The sequence below is a fragment of the Amia ocellicauda genome, chromosome 11, assembly GCF_036373705.1.
Source record: "Amia ocellicauda isolate fAmiCal2 chromosome 11, fAmiCal2.hap1, whole genome shotgun sequence".
NCBI lineage: Eukaryota > Metazoa > Chordata > Actinopteri > Amiiformes > Amiidae > Amia > Amia ocellicauda.
The window spans coordinates 35,629,992-35,648,000 of record NC_089860.1 but is presented as its reverse complement, the minus strand read 5'-3'; the positions used below and the strand labels follow the sequence as shown (position 1 = coordinate 35,648,000).

Sequence of the window (18,009 nt, the reverse complement as noted above, 5' to 3'; positions counted from 1 at the left end):
GTAAACTTTTATATGTTCTTATGTTCTTATGAAACTGCCTGGGCTAAACCAGTCTCCTCTCAACTCTACTTTCATGGTTGTCAAGAGTCCTATATTCTTGTCACTGGTGTTCAGGGTGAACCGATGAAGAGATACGTCACTTTCCATACTTGATCAAGAAACTGGAGGAAGTCTTTCACTCTGACTATAAATTGTGAACTATTTTGTTAGCTGAAGATGCATAAGAGTTGTTCATGAGGCAGGACAGCAATTACAGAAGACCAATGCTTAGAAAAGCAAACATAATACATAATGAAAAATCCACCACCAATTGCATCTGAATGTTCCTCAGTAATATACATATATACAGGATCCATGTCTGCCTCCATGTGCTTCATTCTATCCAAACGCTGATCTGTTTTATTTCTGACTGGAATTAATGTTGATTGAATTAATTCGGCATCAGAATAGGCTGAATAAAAGAGTGTTTTCAAATCATACATTAACACATCTCCAGAAATTAATTTATTAGTGCAGGAAAAGATTAACCTTTTTATATTCATTATATTAAAATTGCCTCTTTTGGAATAATTGTGCATTAATGGGAAACTCTTTGATGAAAAGACTGCTGAACATCAAAGCCATTAAAAAAACACCCATTAAAATTACATTAGTGAAATTAAATTTAGATTACTTTTTTTTAATTAACCTTTAGTTATTTGTTTTATTTTTTATTCAAAGTTTCTGACTTGGTAAGTTGCTCTCATTTAGTTGGATTTGTATTGGCTGTTGTGAAGGTTTTACTTTTGAATAGGTACTGTCTGTGTGTGTGTGCGTATATGTATAATGTATTCATGAGTAGCTTCCACTAGGTAGTTTGTTCTATTTTACTCGTTTACAATTTAGTTTATGTATCATTTTTTTCTGCAGTGCATTGTTGCACAAAACAAACTGAAAAATGTTGCTATATATCAGTAAATGAACTCTCTAATACCTGCCCAGTAGGTGTACAGAGTTACCCTTGTGATTTTCCAGCTCACACACTGCAGATGATCAGTGACAAATCAAACATGAACTGCCGAGTCTTTAATTGACTGGCGAAGGAGCACTGTAACAATGTTAACATGAGAATGCAAATAACGGGTTCGATGGGAGTGAGATTTCTGCTCTTGATATTCACAGGGCGTCCCTGTATTACAGCACCTACAACAGAACCAGCTTCTTAAAAAAGTGTGTTTTAGATTCATGAGATAAATTAATTACAGCCTGGGTTTTCTTCAAGACTGCATTTGATTTCACCTTCAGAAATTGAGTTGTTCATAATTAAACCTGCGCTGTCACCACAGCTGCTCTGGATATGAAAGAGATGTAGGTAATAGTTCACTTGCACCCTTGTAATTACAGACAGTAAAATGTCAGGCTATTTAATGGTTCAATGGCATTGTTGCTTTTCTTTTTCTTCTTCTGCAGCTGGAATAATGATAAGGCATACATTTACTGTTTGCACAAGCCATGGGGTTTGAGGAGTTGTAACTTTCGTGTTGCACCAAATAAGTGTCTACTGGGCTGATAACAACAGAACATAATGACACGGTAACAAGCTCACTGACCGACTCAACAGCTTTTTTTGTCGTCGTTTGCGTTATGAAGTCTGTTCAGCTGTGAGCCGTTAATCGAGAAGGCTAAGGGCCAAAAAATCTGCAGTTTTAAATGTTCTGGTAGTCCTGATTCTTTCACCTGGCAGGTGTTGTGTTATGAAGAGATTAGTGCTGTTGAACAGGTAATACACTTCAGAGCCATCAGTGGCCTCCAAGAGTGGGCTCCATTTTGTCCAAACCTGTCTTCTTGACAGGACCAAATTGAAACCTTGCACATTTTTGCCTTTGTCTTATTAACATAGCCAGAGACTTTATTGCAATCCAACGACCCTTCCCCCTTTCATAGTATGTAAAGGGAAAGTTTTTTTTTTTAATTGATCTCTAACTTGATGCACATTCAAATCTACTTCTTTCCTTCTATGACATCTTTGCACCTCCCCTGCTGATACAGACTCAGTTTCAGTTTAATGCTTCAAAGTCATTGGGAGGAATAGCAGGGCTTATTTCCCTTTGATCTTGTTCCTAGAGAAGCACTTGTTATTCCCAGCCTGCTGTGGTTGTTTAGCAGGAAATCAGTCGTGGGGAGATTCAAACACTTCGCTGCTGGGTCACTCAAGTCTCAAGTGTGAAGCGACCTCTTCCCAAACCCTCCGTGCTTCAGTTGCACAGGTCTGTTCTGTGTTTTTCTCAATGTACTCCAGTCCTCGAAGCTTCTCTTACTGTGGTTTCGAAGCAATACATGGTGTAATAGTCAGCCGGGGGGTGGGGCGTTAAATCTGTTCTAGAAAACAATATGTGAAGGATCTATTAGGTATCCACCAATGTTCGGAAAGTAAACCAAACTTTCTGTAATATCCCGGTCTGGCATTCTACCTTTTACAAACTCTGTTGAGCAATGTCTGTGTCCGTTGACTTCATTGCTTTTATTTATTCAGTGCAGACACATGTCCTGCACTCTTACCCTGTCAGCCTTGTAGGATTGTCCGCCTCACGTCCCTTTAAAAAGCCACTGTCCTCTTTCAGTGCCGGCATTCATATTCACTGAGAGGAGTTCTGATATGTTTGTTAGCATACGCACAACAAGGTATACGTAAATCAGCTTGGACCCCCTCACCCACCCCACTGTCGTATGATAAGGTCAAGGTCTAAGAAAGCAGATGGGAATGAAAAGTAGGCATGTGTTCCTCCTTAGAAAGGCCCAACGCAACAAAATTATTATTCACCCTTTTGGATATTGTCTTCTGGGCAACAGAACGACCCAGACTGCGGTGATTAAGATTGAAGGACAATGACGACAGACTTCGTGTTCATTAGTAAAACTTGCATTATATGAGGGAAACCGATTCATTGTCAGTTAAACCCTGAAAATGTCAATGTGAAGAATTCCTCTCCACCCTCACCATGGAAAACAGTTTATGTTGGCTCTCCCCTTGGTGCCATTTACTCGATACGATCCCTTGCGGCCGTTCTTAAATTTTAAGTGTCAATGGCTTCAGTCCATATCACCCCCCAGCCCCCCAGAAAGCCCTGTCCGAAGAGCTGAAGAATCTCTCTGCCGCACTCGAAAGGGCACCACAAGAGGAGAGTTTGAACGTACTGGCAAGGGGCAGAGGATGATGGTACTGTACATTCTGGAGAATGGCGGTTGGATGAGGGGATGTTGTTCTACATTTCACCAGATGGCAAATCCTCAGCCAGTCCTGAGTGTCAAAACTCTGTGGTTGAGATCTGCGTGACCTCCGACTGCAAGTCCTGCTGCACTCTCCGCGAGCGAGACCCGTGGGGCAGCCGGTCCATGTCTAGTCATACCGGCCTCTTCCCTGCTTCCGAGGGCGTGCAGACGGACATCGGCTCCCGGGTGGCGTTCCTGGCCCTGTTGAAGCTGCTTTGGTCCATCCGGGAGCGGAAGGGCAGGCAGAAGTCCCGGAAGCACCTCTTGAAGTTCTCATCCAGGAAGGCATACAGCACCGGGTTGAGGCTGCTGTTGGTGTAGCCCAGCGCAATGCACAGGTGCCAGCTAGCGATGACAAAGGGGTTCTTCTTGTCGATGTGCACCAGCGTCTTGACAATGATGAAGATGTGGATGGGCGTCCAGCAGACGATGAAGGCCGCCACCACCACCAGCACCATGCGCGTGATGCGCCGCAGGTTCTTGTCCTTCTCCTTGGAGCCCGAGAGCAGGCGCACACTCTTCAGACGCAGGATCATCAGGCCGTAGCAGATGGTGATGACCAGCACAGGTACCACGAAGGCGAAGATGAAGACGCAGATCTTCGTCACGGTGTCCCAGTACCAGTCCGGGTCGGGGAATCTCAACGTGCACACGATGTTTCCTGGAATGAAAGAGAATCGGAAAAGAGATGGTCATAAATCAGAGGAGAAATGTGAGGAAGACAGACATAGATGTTGCGTAGATAGATGAACGAAAAATCCACTTGGCTCAAATAAGCATCCTGGAATGCGTTGCAATCTTGTACAGTTGATTTCTGATTTGGTGTAATTGCTGCAATCTTATTTGGTTAGTAAACGTTTTATGAAGAATATCTTAAGTGCATTAGTAGATATGAGTTGTTGTTTTTCGGTTTTGTTTTTTAATGATGCTGGAAACCGTAATCAGACATCACTCAACTGATTCACAGTATGTGTAATGAACCCTGACGAGACCATGTCCTAATCTGTTCATATTACAATGTACAGACTGTCATCACATTTGGACAGATGCTGGTGCCCTGAGTGTGTAATATTTCTGGATTAAACTCAACACTAAATGATAATCTCCAGAAACAAATGGCAGTTCCTGTGATGACTCTGAGTTTCCCTGGGCTGCTGATGGTTTTTTGTTGGTGCTATTCCAAGACAAACCGCTTCACTGCTATGGCCATGGATGATCAACTCTTAAAATTATTGCTAGGCTGAGAATAGAAGATTTTTAAAGTAATGTGAAAGTGGAAAGGGAGACTCTAGCAGTCAGGGAATAAACAGCTTACAGAAAGAGAAGACACACGGTTATACAACTACTTATTTGTCTGCTTGTAAAAACCTCCATTCTGACATATGTGCTATAGATATGAGTATCAATTTAAGGATCGAACTTCTTCATTATTAAAAAGTTCCTGAACTCTTTAGTTTTTTCTCCATCACTCCCCACTTCCCTCAGGACCTACCTGAGAAAACCTGCAATCACTAAGGCGGAGTAAATCAATATTCATCTGAAGAAGTAGTTGATTCAGCCTGGCTCCCACATGCGAATCTCAAATAACCTTTTTTGTTTTTCTTTTGGTTGTGTTTGTTCCAATTTAATCATTTTTTTCAAGGAAAAAGCTAGTATTCAAACTCAATTAGGAAGTCCCTGCCACCCTCTCATTGACATCAAGAGGAGCAATGGAGTTCCTGGTTGTGGTCAGTCCTGGTGTGGGGAGCACTCACCTTTTTCAGTGACCTTGGTGACGGCCATGACCATGATGGGCACCCCGATGGCGGAGGAGAGGATCCAGATGCACACGTTGATGATCTTGGCCTTGACGGGTGTGCGGAAGTCCAGGGCCCGCACTGGGTGGCACACAGCAATGTAGCGGTCCACGCTCATCATGGTCAGGGTGAAGATGCTGGTGAACATGTTGTAGTAGTCGATGGCGATGACGATCTTGCAGATGAGCTCACCGAAGGGCCAGGTGTCCATCAGGTACTTGGCGCTCTGGAAGGGCAGGGTGCTGGTGGCCAGCGCGTCGGCTAGGGCCAGGTTGAAGATGTAGATGTTGGTGGCCGTCTTCATTTTGGTGTATCTGTGGCAAGGAGACCATTGTAAAGCTTACAGGCTTGCATACTTATAGAATACACTGTAATGCACAAGAATGAAACCATGTTATCAGATCTATTTTATTTTTCCTGTTCTAGAACTATGGGTTTTGTGTTATCTTGTGTGTCCATCTGTGTGCTTGTGTGCCTCTGGAGTCAATATCAGATGTCCTATGGAGCCATTTAGTTAAAATTAATGTACATTAACACTTCCAATAACTGTACTATTGGCACAACCAGCGAGGGATCTGAGCAGATTTGAATGTATCCTTCCTGCCACTCCCTATTTGAACTGCTTGTCTTGTTTCTTTTGAATATTTAAGCATATAAACCTGTTTCTTCATGCTTCGGATGGTTTAATCCTCTGTAATATATATGTGTATTTATACATTACATTGAGATTACATCTGTATTTGGAGTTAGCCATCAACATTAAATAATGCAAACCAAAAGCCAGCAGGACATCATTGTGAGAACAGGGATTTTTCATGTTGCCCTTTGGTCGGATATCGTTCTACGTCGAGGCTTTGAAGGGATTGATCGCATGTGATGTGTAAAGATTGGAGGAACATAAAAAACAACTTAAAAACACAAGATGAACAGGACCCCCGAGGGGACGTTCCCAGAAATGGGAATATGTTCAGGGGTTAATTCACATGGAGACCTAGTGTTGATCACCATGGTGTCTCATGACTCACACAATCGGTCGTGTGGAATTAACGCGTCCTATTTTCGTTTGTTAAGCGTCATAACGTTTTTCACTCAGAAATCGGTTAAATTAAATACTACCCCCAACCCTTGGTTGAGTTAATGATCTAATTAATGAATGCATAGTACATTGGTCATCAGATTAATTTAGTGCTGACAAGAATTCACACCACAGCAAAAATAAATCCATTAAGACCCCGGTCAAAGCCATCGGGCAGCCAACTCACCCCTAGATTGATATTGTTATGCTTTTTTGATCACTATTGCAAGGTGCCATTAATCACGCAATGTTACACCAACTAGCTTCTAAATCCATATTGGCGCCTGCATTAATTTCATTACTTTTCATAAGCTTTTTCAAATACTGTCCTTCACCGGCCAATAGGTTTCATCCTGTTATTGAGTTATTGGAGTCAAATACAGTATGTTTTGCCACATTGAGACCTTTGTTCAGAATCGCGAAACAGACAGACTTAACAGAACAGACGACTTAAACGTGAAATCTGAACAGCAGACAAAATGCCAGTAAGAAATATACTATCATTTAAATGTATCATTCATCACCCAGATGTTTGACATTTCTGCGAGCTTACATTTCAGTCTCATACGGTTATCCGCTAATGAGCAGCAGATGGGAACAGATTTATTTAGTTCCCAGCAACTCAATCATCCTAAATTATTTTAAATACCTTGTTCTTATGCTACATGATTAGCCTCAGATGGGTCGACTTGCAACAGCTGGATTTTTATTGCCCAGTACTTATAAGACAGTGATACCAATTTGTGCTGCTAGCAGTTTATGGTCTGTCTGGTGGCGTTGCAGGACATTAGCACAGTATTAGGCAGGTTCTCACAATAAGGGAGAATTCCTCTCCTTAAAAGTATAATCATAATTCATCTCTTTCTGCTGCCTCTAGCTTTGAGACCAATGAATGATCGAAGTCTTCTTTTGGCGCCCATCTCATAGGTCCGATTCCTGCTGACTGTTCAGATGCCCTTCTCTACGACACACTTCCTGAAGATCTGCGCTGGCAGGCAGTGTGCGCTCACACATTTAATAAATGCACCATAAGAGCCATTTTTATATTGGAAAGAGTTCGCCCTTATTTTCCAAAGTTTGGAAGCTGACCTTTTGATGTATATCTTCTGTAGTTAGAGAAGCTTTTTATAATTAATTTCTTTATGTTTCTATTTTTCTCCCCCTGCCAAACTATTTCAGTCTGGAAAATGGATTGCACTCTTCTAAGTGGACATGTTCCTATCTGAACAATTTATCTCCTCTCTTGCTCTCTGGGGGCCTTTTAAAGTCCTCTGGGAATGAAATGACGCTTCCCTCATGGTCGTTTATCAATTGAGGCCATCGCTGTGTGCACTCCCTCACAACAGCTCCAGATGGCTTTGTTTCAATGGAATCAAATCCAAGAGAGGTACGAACATCTGTTGACCTCACCAGCTCAAGGTGACAAGTTCCTTTACCTCTTCACTCCCCCACTTCAAACACCTTGCCATGTGACAGCCCTGGTGTACCACTGAGCTTCTGGGAATACATGGTGCGCTGTTGCTCTAGTAGGGAGTTATTTGTACCGTTAGGGGATGACCTTTCAGCACAAATCTAATGAAATTATGAATTGATAAAGTATTAATTAAAAACATCAACACCTGCACTGTGACCTGTCGTCAACACAAGCCATTCCTTTTGATAGATTACTCTGCTTTTGATCAGCTATTTCCTAAAAAGCATGTTTTCTGCAAGTTTAAAAAGGCAAAAAGGAGAACCCAAAACGTCTGATATAATGTGCAGCTCATCATTAGATATTTACTGTTCTTCACTCGCTGTGTGTTTGTCTTGAACTCCCTGCTTCAGCTGTGAAGTGCTGATTTCAAGTTTTCAGGCTTCTTTGACTTCTTTTATCATTTGTTACCCTTCCTGCGCTGTTTAGACACATATATCAATAAGCTGTGTTTGAAGGAAACTAATTATTCATCTCAAGAAATGCCTGCATTAATACAGTACATTTTGTGGCCAAATTATCAGACTTCATCTTCAAATAAATCCGTATCCGTGTCTGCCAGATTTGCATATCATTGGCAATTTCAGATTTTACTGCACCGGTATCTATGACAAATCAAAACTATAATAACAGTCCTCTTCCTAGAGTGAAATATTGCATCCACTGACTAGCATTGCAAAGTGTAAGTGTCTATGTTTTATCCATAGGTGGATTTTACCTTAAATGCAAACCCTAAGATGATGTAACAGAGATTTCTAGTTACTGCTAAATTGATGTAGTACTGTCTTTCTGCTTTAGATTCCCAGGGCTCAGCATATTTTCCTTTGTTGCAATATTGCGCTGTATATTGCTATTGCTGTTGCATTAGCTGTTGAAGTCATAGTCAGGTACCGGAGATCCTGAGAGACAATGCAGGCACCTTCAGGACGCCAGCTGTCCCACAGGCTGCTGTGTGTAAGACAAGTGAGCTGTGATTGAGGTGCCAGTGCCTGCTGCTTCTCCAGCTGCGGTGAAAACCTACAGACAGCAGCCTGAGGGACAGGCCTCCTGCATGTGCCAGAAACACCTCAAGAGTGATTGAAGTCTTACAGTTAAAACCCTGTCAGAATGTGCAGGGAAGGAACTCAGACGTGACTTTAAAAGCTGATATAAACCAGGCCATGTTTAATGCTGCAGTGCCTTGTGAAAGTATTCACCCCCCTTGGCATTTTTCCTATTTTGTTGTATTACAACCTGGAAATAAAATTGATTTTTATTTGGATTTCATGTAATGGACATACACAAAATAATCCAAATTGGTGAAGTGAAATGAAAAAAATAACTTGTTGGTGCATGTATATGTATTCACCCCCTTTTCTGTGAAGCCCCTAAATAAGATCTGGTGCATCCAATTACCTTCAGAAGTCACATAACTAGATAAATAAAGTCCACTGATTTTTTTCATCAGCAGGGACTGGGAAACTGGTCAGAATTGAAGGAATGATGGATGGCGCTAAATACAGGGAAATTCGTGAGGGGAAACCTGTTTCAGACTTCCAGATATTTATCCTGGGGCGGAGGTTCACCTTCCAGCAAGACAATGACCCTAAGCATACTGCTAAAGCAACACTCGAGTGGTTTAAGGGGAAACATTTAAATGTCTTGGGATGGCCAAGTCAAAGCCCAGACCTCAATCCAATTGAGAATCTGTGGTGTGACTTAAAGATTGCTGTACACCAGCAGAACCCATCCAACTTGAAGGAGCTGGAGCAGTTCTGCCTTGAAGAATGGGCACAAATCCCAGTGGATAGATGTGCCAAGCTTATAGAGACGTACCCCAAGAGACTTGCAGCTGTAATTGCTGCAAAAGGTGGCTCTACAAAGTATTGACTTAGTGAATAGTAATGAATGCTCAATTTTTTTTTTTTTTGTCTTATTTCTTGTTTGTTTCACAATAAAAATATTTTGCATCATCAAAGTGGTAGGCATGTGGTGTAAATCAAATGATACAAACCCTCAGAAAATCTATTTTAATTCCAGGTTGTAAGGCAACAAAATAGGAAAAATGACAAGGGGGTGAATACATTCGCAAGGCACTGTATGTTCAGGAACCCTGCTTGATGCTCTTTAAGTGATTAATTAAGAAATTGGGCCTGTATCTCAGACCGATTATTGCAAAGAATTGATTTCCTTTCATTAATACCTTGCTGCTCCTGTCAGAGTTATGCTTCACTGAAATCTACATTGTGCTACAGTTGCTCCTAGTTGGTGGGAATGCAACGCAACTTAATTTCATCCTTTTAAAAGGAAATTCAAATGAGAAATTGTCTCCCCCACTGACTGTCTCTCGTCTCCAGCAATCCCCTGGAGTGGCAGGCTCTCTCTTAATTAGACACTATTAGAAACCGTGAACCAGGGAATGTAATCTGGGAACATCCATTTTCTTTTCTCAGGATTATTTTGAATTGTTGTCATTACTAAAGCAAACCTGCACCTGATAGTCAGACACAGCTGAGCCTACATGATAGAAATCAAATTCGATATCTGGTCTGACTGCTGTGTGTAAATGGTCTTGACTTGAATTGTGTGTTACATTTGGATGATAAAACCTCTTTGCTGTTGTTAATATTATTGCACACTTACACTTGACAAGAATTATGATTAAGTACTTAAAGTATCATTTCCTGTTCCTGATTTAAATCACATTCCTCCTGGCTGCTCTTTCCTGAGGCCATCTCTGTGTGCAAGTATTGAATCCGAAAGGAAATGAAGATTTCAAGTTATATTATTTTTGGCAATAAAATAAGGCCGTGTGCCATGTTTATTCAGTGACTCATAACATAGAAACCGGTTTTGTTTGTGTGTTTGTTTATTTATTCATTTCTTTACCCGACTTTTTAAATATATATTTTAATATAGTATGTCATTTTCCTTCCTCACTTATCTGGAGAAAGCTGTAGAAAACACTGTTTTTATACAGGAAAATGTCATTATTTAAATGTGGAAATATGTTTGTTGTGGAACCAGTAATCCTGTTTGTCAACTTTAGACCAGAAATTGTCTGTTGATATGAAACATATGAAAGCATTTTGTCTTTGATTACAAATTGAAATTCTGAGAAATTAAAATGGAAATCAAGCTGTTTTGAATTAGAAAGAAGACTAATATGTCATTGTTAGTATTCAACTAATGATACTGAACTGCCTTGTCTGTTTGATCATATGGTGGTGACAGCCATGCTGTTAAAACTGCATTAATACTCTATAAGAGATTTAATTCCCCGTCATGTCCCATCTGTTCTATCCAGTAGAAGCGGTCTGCTCCACCAGCGGGGGTCAAGCATATTTATTTATCACAGACCGTCACTAGGCTGCGTTTCAAGCCATAGTCCGAGAAACGAAACTTGCATAGCCCTCCAAAAGTGATCCATCACCAAGAAACCAAAGAAGATCCTGCCACGGCCTGCAGTGTGTCTGTACTGTACACAGGAGAGGGGTGTGCTGTGCTTTACGTAGCACATATATGAAATATGTCACTATTAAAAGGCCTCATGCAAAACAGGGCCTGGGCTCAGTATGGCACGGCGCGCGATGCAGCCCAGCGGAGCAAGGAATCACAGCCCATTGCTGCGGGAGCCGGTCCTGTTCTCGAGGGAACGGCAGCATAATGAGCCTGGCAGGAACAATCTGTTAAATTGCCCACTGGGTCATCATATTTTGACAGCCGCGAATAACAAAATATTGGTAGTAAACAGGATTACAGACAGACGTGACTAATCTGCAGGTGGCTAAACTAAATGCACGGCACTGTACGTTTTTTTTAGTTTTGTTTATTGCTTTCAGAAAGACGTGCTTTGCTGTCTTAATGATTTTCTAACCAGTAATTGCTTCTGTACCAAAATAACCCCTGGAACACAGTTTCTCCTGAAAATGAGCACTTGAACAGAGAAAATGTTGTGTGTGAGTGTAATACACTTTTATATATACACATTGTTTTACATGATAACTAGGATGATTTTAAACCTTCAATATTAACATTGGTAAAAGCTTTTGTTTTAGGCGGCCATGTTTGTTTATCTTGGGTGTCCTTCACATAAGAACCCCTCACTATCGTCATTTGCATGCATTTGATTTAATCTCGACTTAGCACTGCATTTTTTTTATTTTTTTTTTGAGGTCACTGGAGATACCCAGCATGGAGAAGAAAGCAATGGTGCTGGAACAGGGAAGGAGGTGAAATAAGAAAGATAATTGTGTGTGTGATGGCTGCTAGTCCTGACGAGGAGCCCACACATTACTGGCACGATCCTCTGAGTGACACTTTAAACAATAATCTATCAGGGACGAAAATGGCGTATCGACAGATTCAATTTACTCTCTGGGCAAAGACGAGAAGCAATTAGCAAAACAACAGTTTTCACAGAGCCCGAATATCAATGATTTCCTCTCACTCCAAAAGCACCTCTCTGGATTAATTAGGTGTCTAATGATTTAACATATTGTGTAAAAGCGATGGGAGACCCTGGCAGGTGTGATCTAATCATCTGAGTGCCATCGGCCGCCAGTGAGACCCGCTTGCTCGCTGGGATTGTGAAAACCTCACGTGCCATCGCGGTTTCCATTGTTTCCTTTCATTCTGCAACTTGATTTTGATCTCTAAATCCACCTCATTTTCCAGAGGACAAAGTAGTATACAGGGATAATTAATTTTATGGAGGTGGGCCCAGCTCTTCCTCAAGGACAACGCAGTCCCTCCGTTTCAGGAATATAATGATGGTGCAGTAATAAAACAGCTGCGGAGACACTGAAACACAGAGTGTGGACTCGGGGTGAGAATATGCTTAGTTTAATATCTTGACAGTAGATCGCTGTATTACACTTATATTCTGATGTGTTCATGTTTGGCAATCAAACTGGATCCCAACAGGCATGGAGGTAGACTAACTAAGCTGCAGACAATCACTCGGTGTTTGAACACAAACACAACACACTTCAGCAACAATAACACACATTACTTCTATCAGTGTTTGTTTACTTCCAGTAGAAAAGTCACCTCTGCCTGGAAGACCAATTTCACTCCATACTTCTTAACAGGTATATAATGCCTTAAATTGATCAATGTTTGTGGCCTTAATAACAAACACTCAAACCCTACCCTGCAGTTCAAGGCTGCTATTGTCGTCTACAGCCGAGAAACAGCTCTTTGATCTAATCAGGGCCCAAACAAATCTGTAACCATTATGAAAGTGTGCTTTGAACTGAGTGTCTGTCACTGCAGCAAGGTGGGTTTGTTTTCGAACAGACGGTGATGAGACTCATTATTCTCAAAAGACTTTACCAAACAAATGTGTCTTAGGTTCCCTTGTTAAATCACCCCCGTGTGGGATTCATATGGAGATTAGTTCTCCACTGAAAGAATAGAAATGATAAATTATCGTGGAACAAATCGTCCTACTTTTAATGAGGTTAATGTCATGAATTTCAAGGTAATGATCACAGTTCAATTTTCTTTAGTTACTTACTATTACTACTGAGTTACTATTAATGTAACTAATTAGCGAACGTTTCTTGCACACTGTGATCCCGGCTTCCTACGTTCACACGTGGAATAGTGAGATTATATTGTATGATCCTCATATTTTAATTAGATAGTCAAAGTGTAGTTCTGGTATCCATTACAACGTATTACAACCCTTATTACTATATCACAGTTATTAAATGTATAATTCTCAGACTCGGAGGGTGTGGGTGAAGGGCAGCGCAGGTTTTTTTGGTGGGTTCTTGTTCAAATGTTATCTTACTAGTAAATAAACATATAAAGGAGGAAAAAGCCCCTCAGTCAGTGTTTTCTCCCAGTCAGCAAATGACCTCCCTGCAGTTTAAGATACCTGAAAGCTTCATTCGTATCCTCCTGTCAGAAACTGACAAACTACTAAGGATGAAGCCCTGTTAGTAGGCAGGGGAGGCTGTGAACAGTGTTGTGTGCCAGGAGATCTCAGCCTGAGGAGTCGGCGATGACCTTATATGTAAGAAACTCTCTCTGAATTAATGTCCGTGTATGTGACTGCTATTGTGGCTGTTCCATAAGTGCACTATTAATACATACTCTAGTTCACTGCAACAGGATGTCCTGGATGATATACATAACACAAAACATGTAATATTAGACAAATGAAATAAGAGTATAAGGATGCTGGCTTTTATGTAATGAGTAGAATCAAATACTCAGATAAATACATAAAGATGTTGTTTTGGGAGCTGTTAGATCTGTCATATTCTCTTACGGGAGTGTTGTATAACACAGCAAATAAAGTGGCGAGGGAAGCTGGAAACAAGACTCCAGCGGAGCCGAACAGAATCTCAGTGTGTCGTCATGCAGACACATCTGCATCACTTAATTTATTTTCACTTTGATTTATTGTTTGCACGGCTCGCTCAAAGCACGCTGAAGTCCCACTGTTCGCGGCGATCAATGCTTAAAGACCCTCCAGCTGACAACCAGTGATAAAGTACCCTTTCTGTGGATTTTGTTTCCTATATAATCTACAGAGGAACATCTGCTTTTGAGCCTGCTGTCCTGGACACTCGAAACCCAAGGCTGTATAGATATTGCTTTGCTCTAATTAAAATACAAGTGTCTAGATCTGAAGGGAGCAGGACGTGGATCACTGCAGAAGTAAAAGAAATAAGATCACAAGGGTATCAAAGCTTCCAATACAGACTTTCAGGATGATGCTCACAAGTCTCTAATTCACAGAGATGAAATTATATCAACGTCAATTAGTAGTGCAGACACACTGGCAAAGCTTTTAGCTCTGGAAATTACCACTGTACATCTGACAATATCTTAGTGGCAAAGTGGTGGTGAGTAGATGATAATCCCAGTTTACACAAAAGATTAAAGTCCATCTGACACACAGTTCGACAATTTCTGAGATGGCAGCAAACCTTCAGTGCAATCCAGCCACTTTCCCACACTTGACACATGCAGGACTGAGAGAGAAAATGCTAGACCTTCACAGAGTCCCCCCCAGGGGGTGCCATTGTCACAACATTGATTTTATTTATGTACCTATAAGTTATACTTGCAATGCATCTATACGTTATACTTTAAACGTGCAACGTTTCCCTGAAGTAGCCCCCCAACTAAAACCCCTAACCTCTTCTGTATAGATATCTTACCTCAGATATCCTTTTCTTGACCTGAAAAGTCACATTGCTTAATCTCTAGTTATCCTCTGGATTCGTTGGCTTCTACCCCTGTCCTGGACAGCTCTAGGTCACCCTACATCACCATGATTAATAAACTGGTAATAAGACCTGTTCGACGTCTAACCATTGAGGTGGTTTCCTCCACTGGTCTGGTGTGTCTGGTCTATATGGGCAGGAAGGTAGTCTTGTCTTTGCTACAGTTCAGTTCTAAATTAATCACAATTAAAGGTTTTGCAAGGGCTCATGCTTTAAGTCTTATCTATGAACTTTTCCAGACTGGGACCCTCCAGGGCCAGACTTAGAGACCCCTGCTGTGGCTACATAATACATCTCCGTCCATTGAGACTCTTGGACAAATAAGTGCAGTATATCATTTGTAAAAATATACTCTGAGTCCATATTTAAGCCACAAGTCAGTGACAGGTGTATTACAGAACCTGCTGTCTCATGGATGAAGCTTCATGAATCCCATCTAGGTCTCAGAAATACGTTATCTGTGAATGATGTCCCCAGAGCTCAGTGTAATTGACCAGTGATGTGCAGCTCATGTCCTGTAACAGGAAACTGCTTCACTCTCTCTCCTTGGGAAAACTCTGTAACACAACTGATTTGACAGCAAGCACAGGTCCATTTTGATGAAGATCCCTTCCCCCATTTAACCTAAATACCTGTCCTTGTACCACCTCTCAGAGCCCAGGAATGCAATAGTAGCAATAGTAGTGTTGTTTTTCTTGGTTTTTGACTTGAGTTTTTTTTTTATATATATACAAAGCCAGTTACAATTCTTACAGTGGAGACTAAACTGACATCTGGTGGCAGGTAGGTTAAATTACGGGCAAAGGTAGAACAAACGACAATCCCCAGCCTCCTGTTACAGTCAGCGATGCTCCTCACTTTACAGTTCTGCAGGAGATCATAAATCCTGACCTGCAATCTTTTCTTATCCATTTTTAGGATGATAATAAATTCATACAATAAAACTGTCAAAGTGCCATACAGCTGCAGATCCCTGAAGAGAAGAGGAGAGAGAGAGAGAGAGAGAGAGAGAGAGAGAGAGAGAGAGAGAGAGGGGGGCAGGGAGGGAGAGAGGAGGAGGAGGAAGGGGGGGAGAGAGAGATTCTGGAAGCAGACGATTCTTATCAATGTTGTGCAATTAGCATTATATGGTGTCTTTTATTGCCACCAGTCTGTATTTAAATCCCGGCTGTGTAGTGTTGGCCTGCTGTCACTCATGCAGGAGGTCAGGTGCTCGGATCTCAGGAGCTGCTGTGCGTTGTGCGCAGGTCAGGTGCGCGCGGGGGAGGCAGGTATGGTGATCACGTGTTTCTCTGATGGGATACATTGTGTCTGTTCTGCCCCCCCCCCCACCCCCGGACCAATGAAGGTCCCTGCGCACATTAGTGCCATCACTGTCACACAGCAGCACACAATAAACACAGGGCTCATGCCTTCATTCAAAACTGTTCAACAGCAACCACAACTGATAATCACAGAGTGGACAGAGTGGACAGAGTGGACAGAGTGGACAGCACATGCATGCAAAACAAACAAGGAACACCGCAGTGTAACTTTATATAGTAGTATAGATTTGAATTAAAACCTTATTAAATTTGGTAAATGCAATTTCCACAACTCATTGTTTACCCTTAGATAGCAAGATCGTTTGAGCGATTATTCCTGGCAGCCAAAGTTTAAAGAGAAACTGATTAAACTGACTGTGATCCCTGCGTTACCCAGCGCCTTGGAAAAGGTTTTATGTGACTCTGCTTTTGAGGCTCCTGTGATAATAGCGCACAATACAGATAATAAAGCAAATAACTGGCTTCGTCCGCCTCCCACTCCCACTCGTGGACTCGCTGTTCTGTACAAATCAAAACTCCAGTGCGCAAAACAGTTTCAAAATAAATTACTTTTCTTATTCTGTGTGATTAGGGGAATCTCTAGAGAAGCATAACGCTGCCTTGCATTTTCATGATGATCGTTTCAAGTGCTTGATTATTTCCCTTCAACTTTCTCCCTCACATCCACGACTCCACTGTGTTGTACTTCATGCCAATATCGCTGTTCTCACCACACCTTGAAGTATGATTTAGTCTCTCCGTGAGCCGTGTTTCTATACATACCTCATGTGGCATCAGGGACGAGTTAATTACTATTATTAAGATGAAAAACTATTGTTAATTGGTGTAATTTGTTCATACAGATAGTTGAATGTTACATGCATATATGTATGTAGTTATTCACTGTATCAAACGTTGAATGCCTGCATTTTCACTTGGATAATTCCCCGCACACGTCCACGCAATATGCGCTGTATGTGCCGGTGAATTGTTGCAAGCATGTCACACATTTTGATATCAATCTGACGTGTGGAAGCAGCGAATGAGATTGAAGGCACCCCTAGCGGTCAATTAAGTGCCATAGACTTAAGTGAAGTATCTGGCACATGTCCCTTCCCTGTACTTGACGAACACACAGACGCATACATACAACAGCAGGTGAACCAGCAGTGTCTCGTTTCAAATTAATTTCAAAAACAATTATTTTCCCTCTGCAATACAAATTGATGTCATGCTGTTTTTTGTTCCCCTTGAGGTTCAGAGCACAGTTGCCAAAGCGCATTCAATCAAGCAGAGCAGGTCAATGTCGCGTCTTACCTCACCACCCCATACATGACCAGGATGTTCCCGAGCAGCCCCACCACGCACACCACGGAGTACAGCGCGGTGATGGAGATGGCGATGATGATGCTGGTGGCACTGTTATTGCCGGGGCTCGGTTCGGTGTCGTTCAGGCTGCCGTTGGACACGAACCCGCTGGGCTCTTCTGGAAAGGTGACGTTGAACGGGAAGACCGAGTAGAGGTCGGCGAATTCATCAACGGCCGCCGTGGACAGCTCCATCTCCAAGGCTGAGGACTTGTGCTGTGGCACCAAGCGAGGCAATAGTGAGGAGCCGGTATGAAGTTGAGCTGTGGAGAGGCTCTGCAATGCACGGGGAGGGGGAGTGTGTGTGCGAGGGGTGGGGGGGCAGGTCTCATTCAGCATGCACGATGGAGGAATAGGGTCCCAATTATTGTATAGGCGTCAGCAGGGATGTCCCCTCCGCTGCCTGGCGCAGCCTCACAGAAAGGAAATCGCAGATTAGGATCCCGTGCGTGAAAGGGAAGGCGCTCCAGTGCCCCTCTGTCACAGCCGGCCGGTCCCCAGGCTGTGCTGCCGCTCTGTCT

The 18,009-nt window shown here is 42.1% G+C and overlaps 1 protein-coding gene across 1 annotated transcript; it reads right to left on the bottom strand.

Annotated features, from left to right (window-relative positions):
• Positions 1–1,211: 1,211 nt before the first annotated feature.
• Positions 1,212–17,769, bottom strand: oprd1b (opioid receptor, delta 1b). Its single transcript, XM_066717684.1, has 3 exons — positions 17,439–17,769; positions 5,004–5,359; positions 1,212–3,910 (listed from the first exon to the last, which is right to left on the bottom strand). Exons 1-3 carry the CDS (start codon positions 17,681–17,683, stop codon positions 3,381–3,383), a joined length of 1,131 nt encoding a protein of 376 aa, XP_066573781.1. The 5' UTR covers positions 17,684–17,769; the 3' UTR covers positions 1,212–3,380.
• Between the last annotated feature and the right edge of the window lie 240 nt (positions 17,770–18,009).

Coding starts and splice junctions, on each gene's coding strand:
- oprd1b (XM_066717684.1), bottom strand. CDS start 17,683: ATGGAGCTGTCCACGGCGGCCGTTGATGAATTCGCCGACCTCTACTCG. Junction 5,360..17,438: donor GTCATGTATGGGGTGGTGAG/GTAAGACGCGAC, acceptor TCCTTGCCACAG/ATACACCAAAATGAAGACGG. Junction 3,911..5,003: donor CACCAAGGTCACTGAAAAAG/GTGAGTGCTCCC, acceptor CTTTCATTCCAG/GAAACATCGTGTGCACGTTG.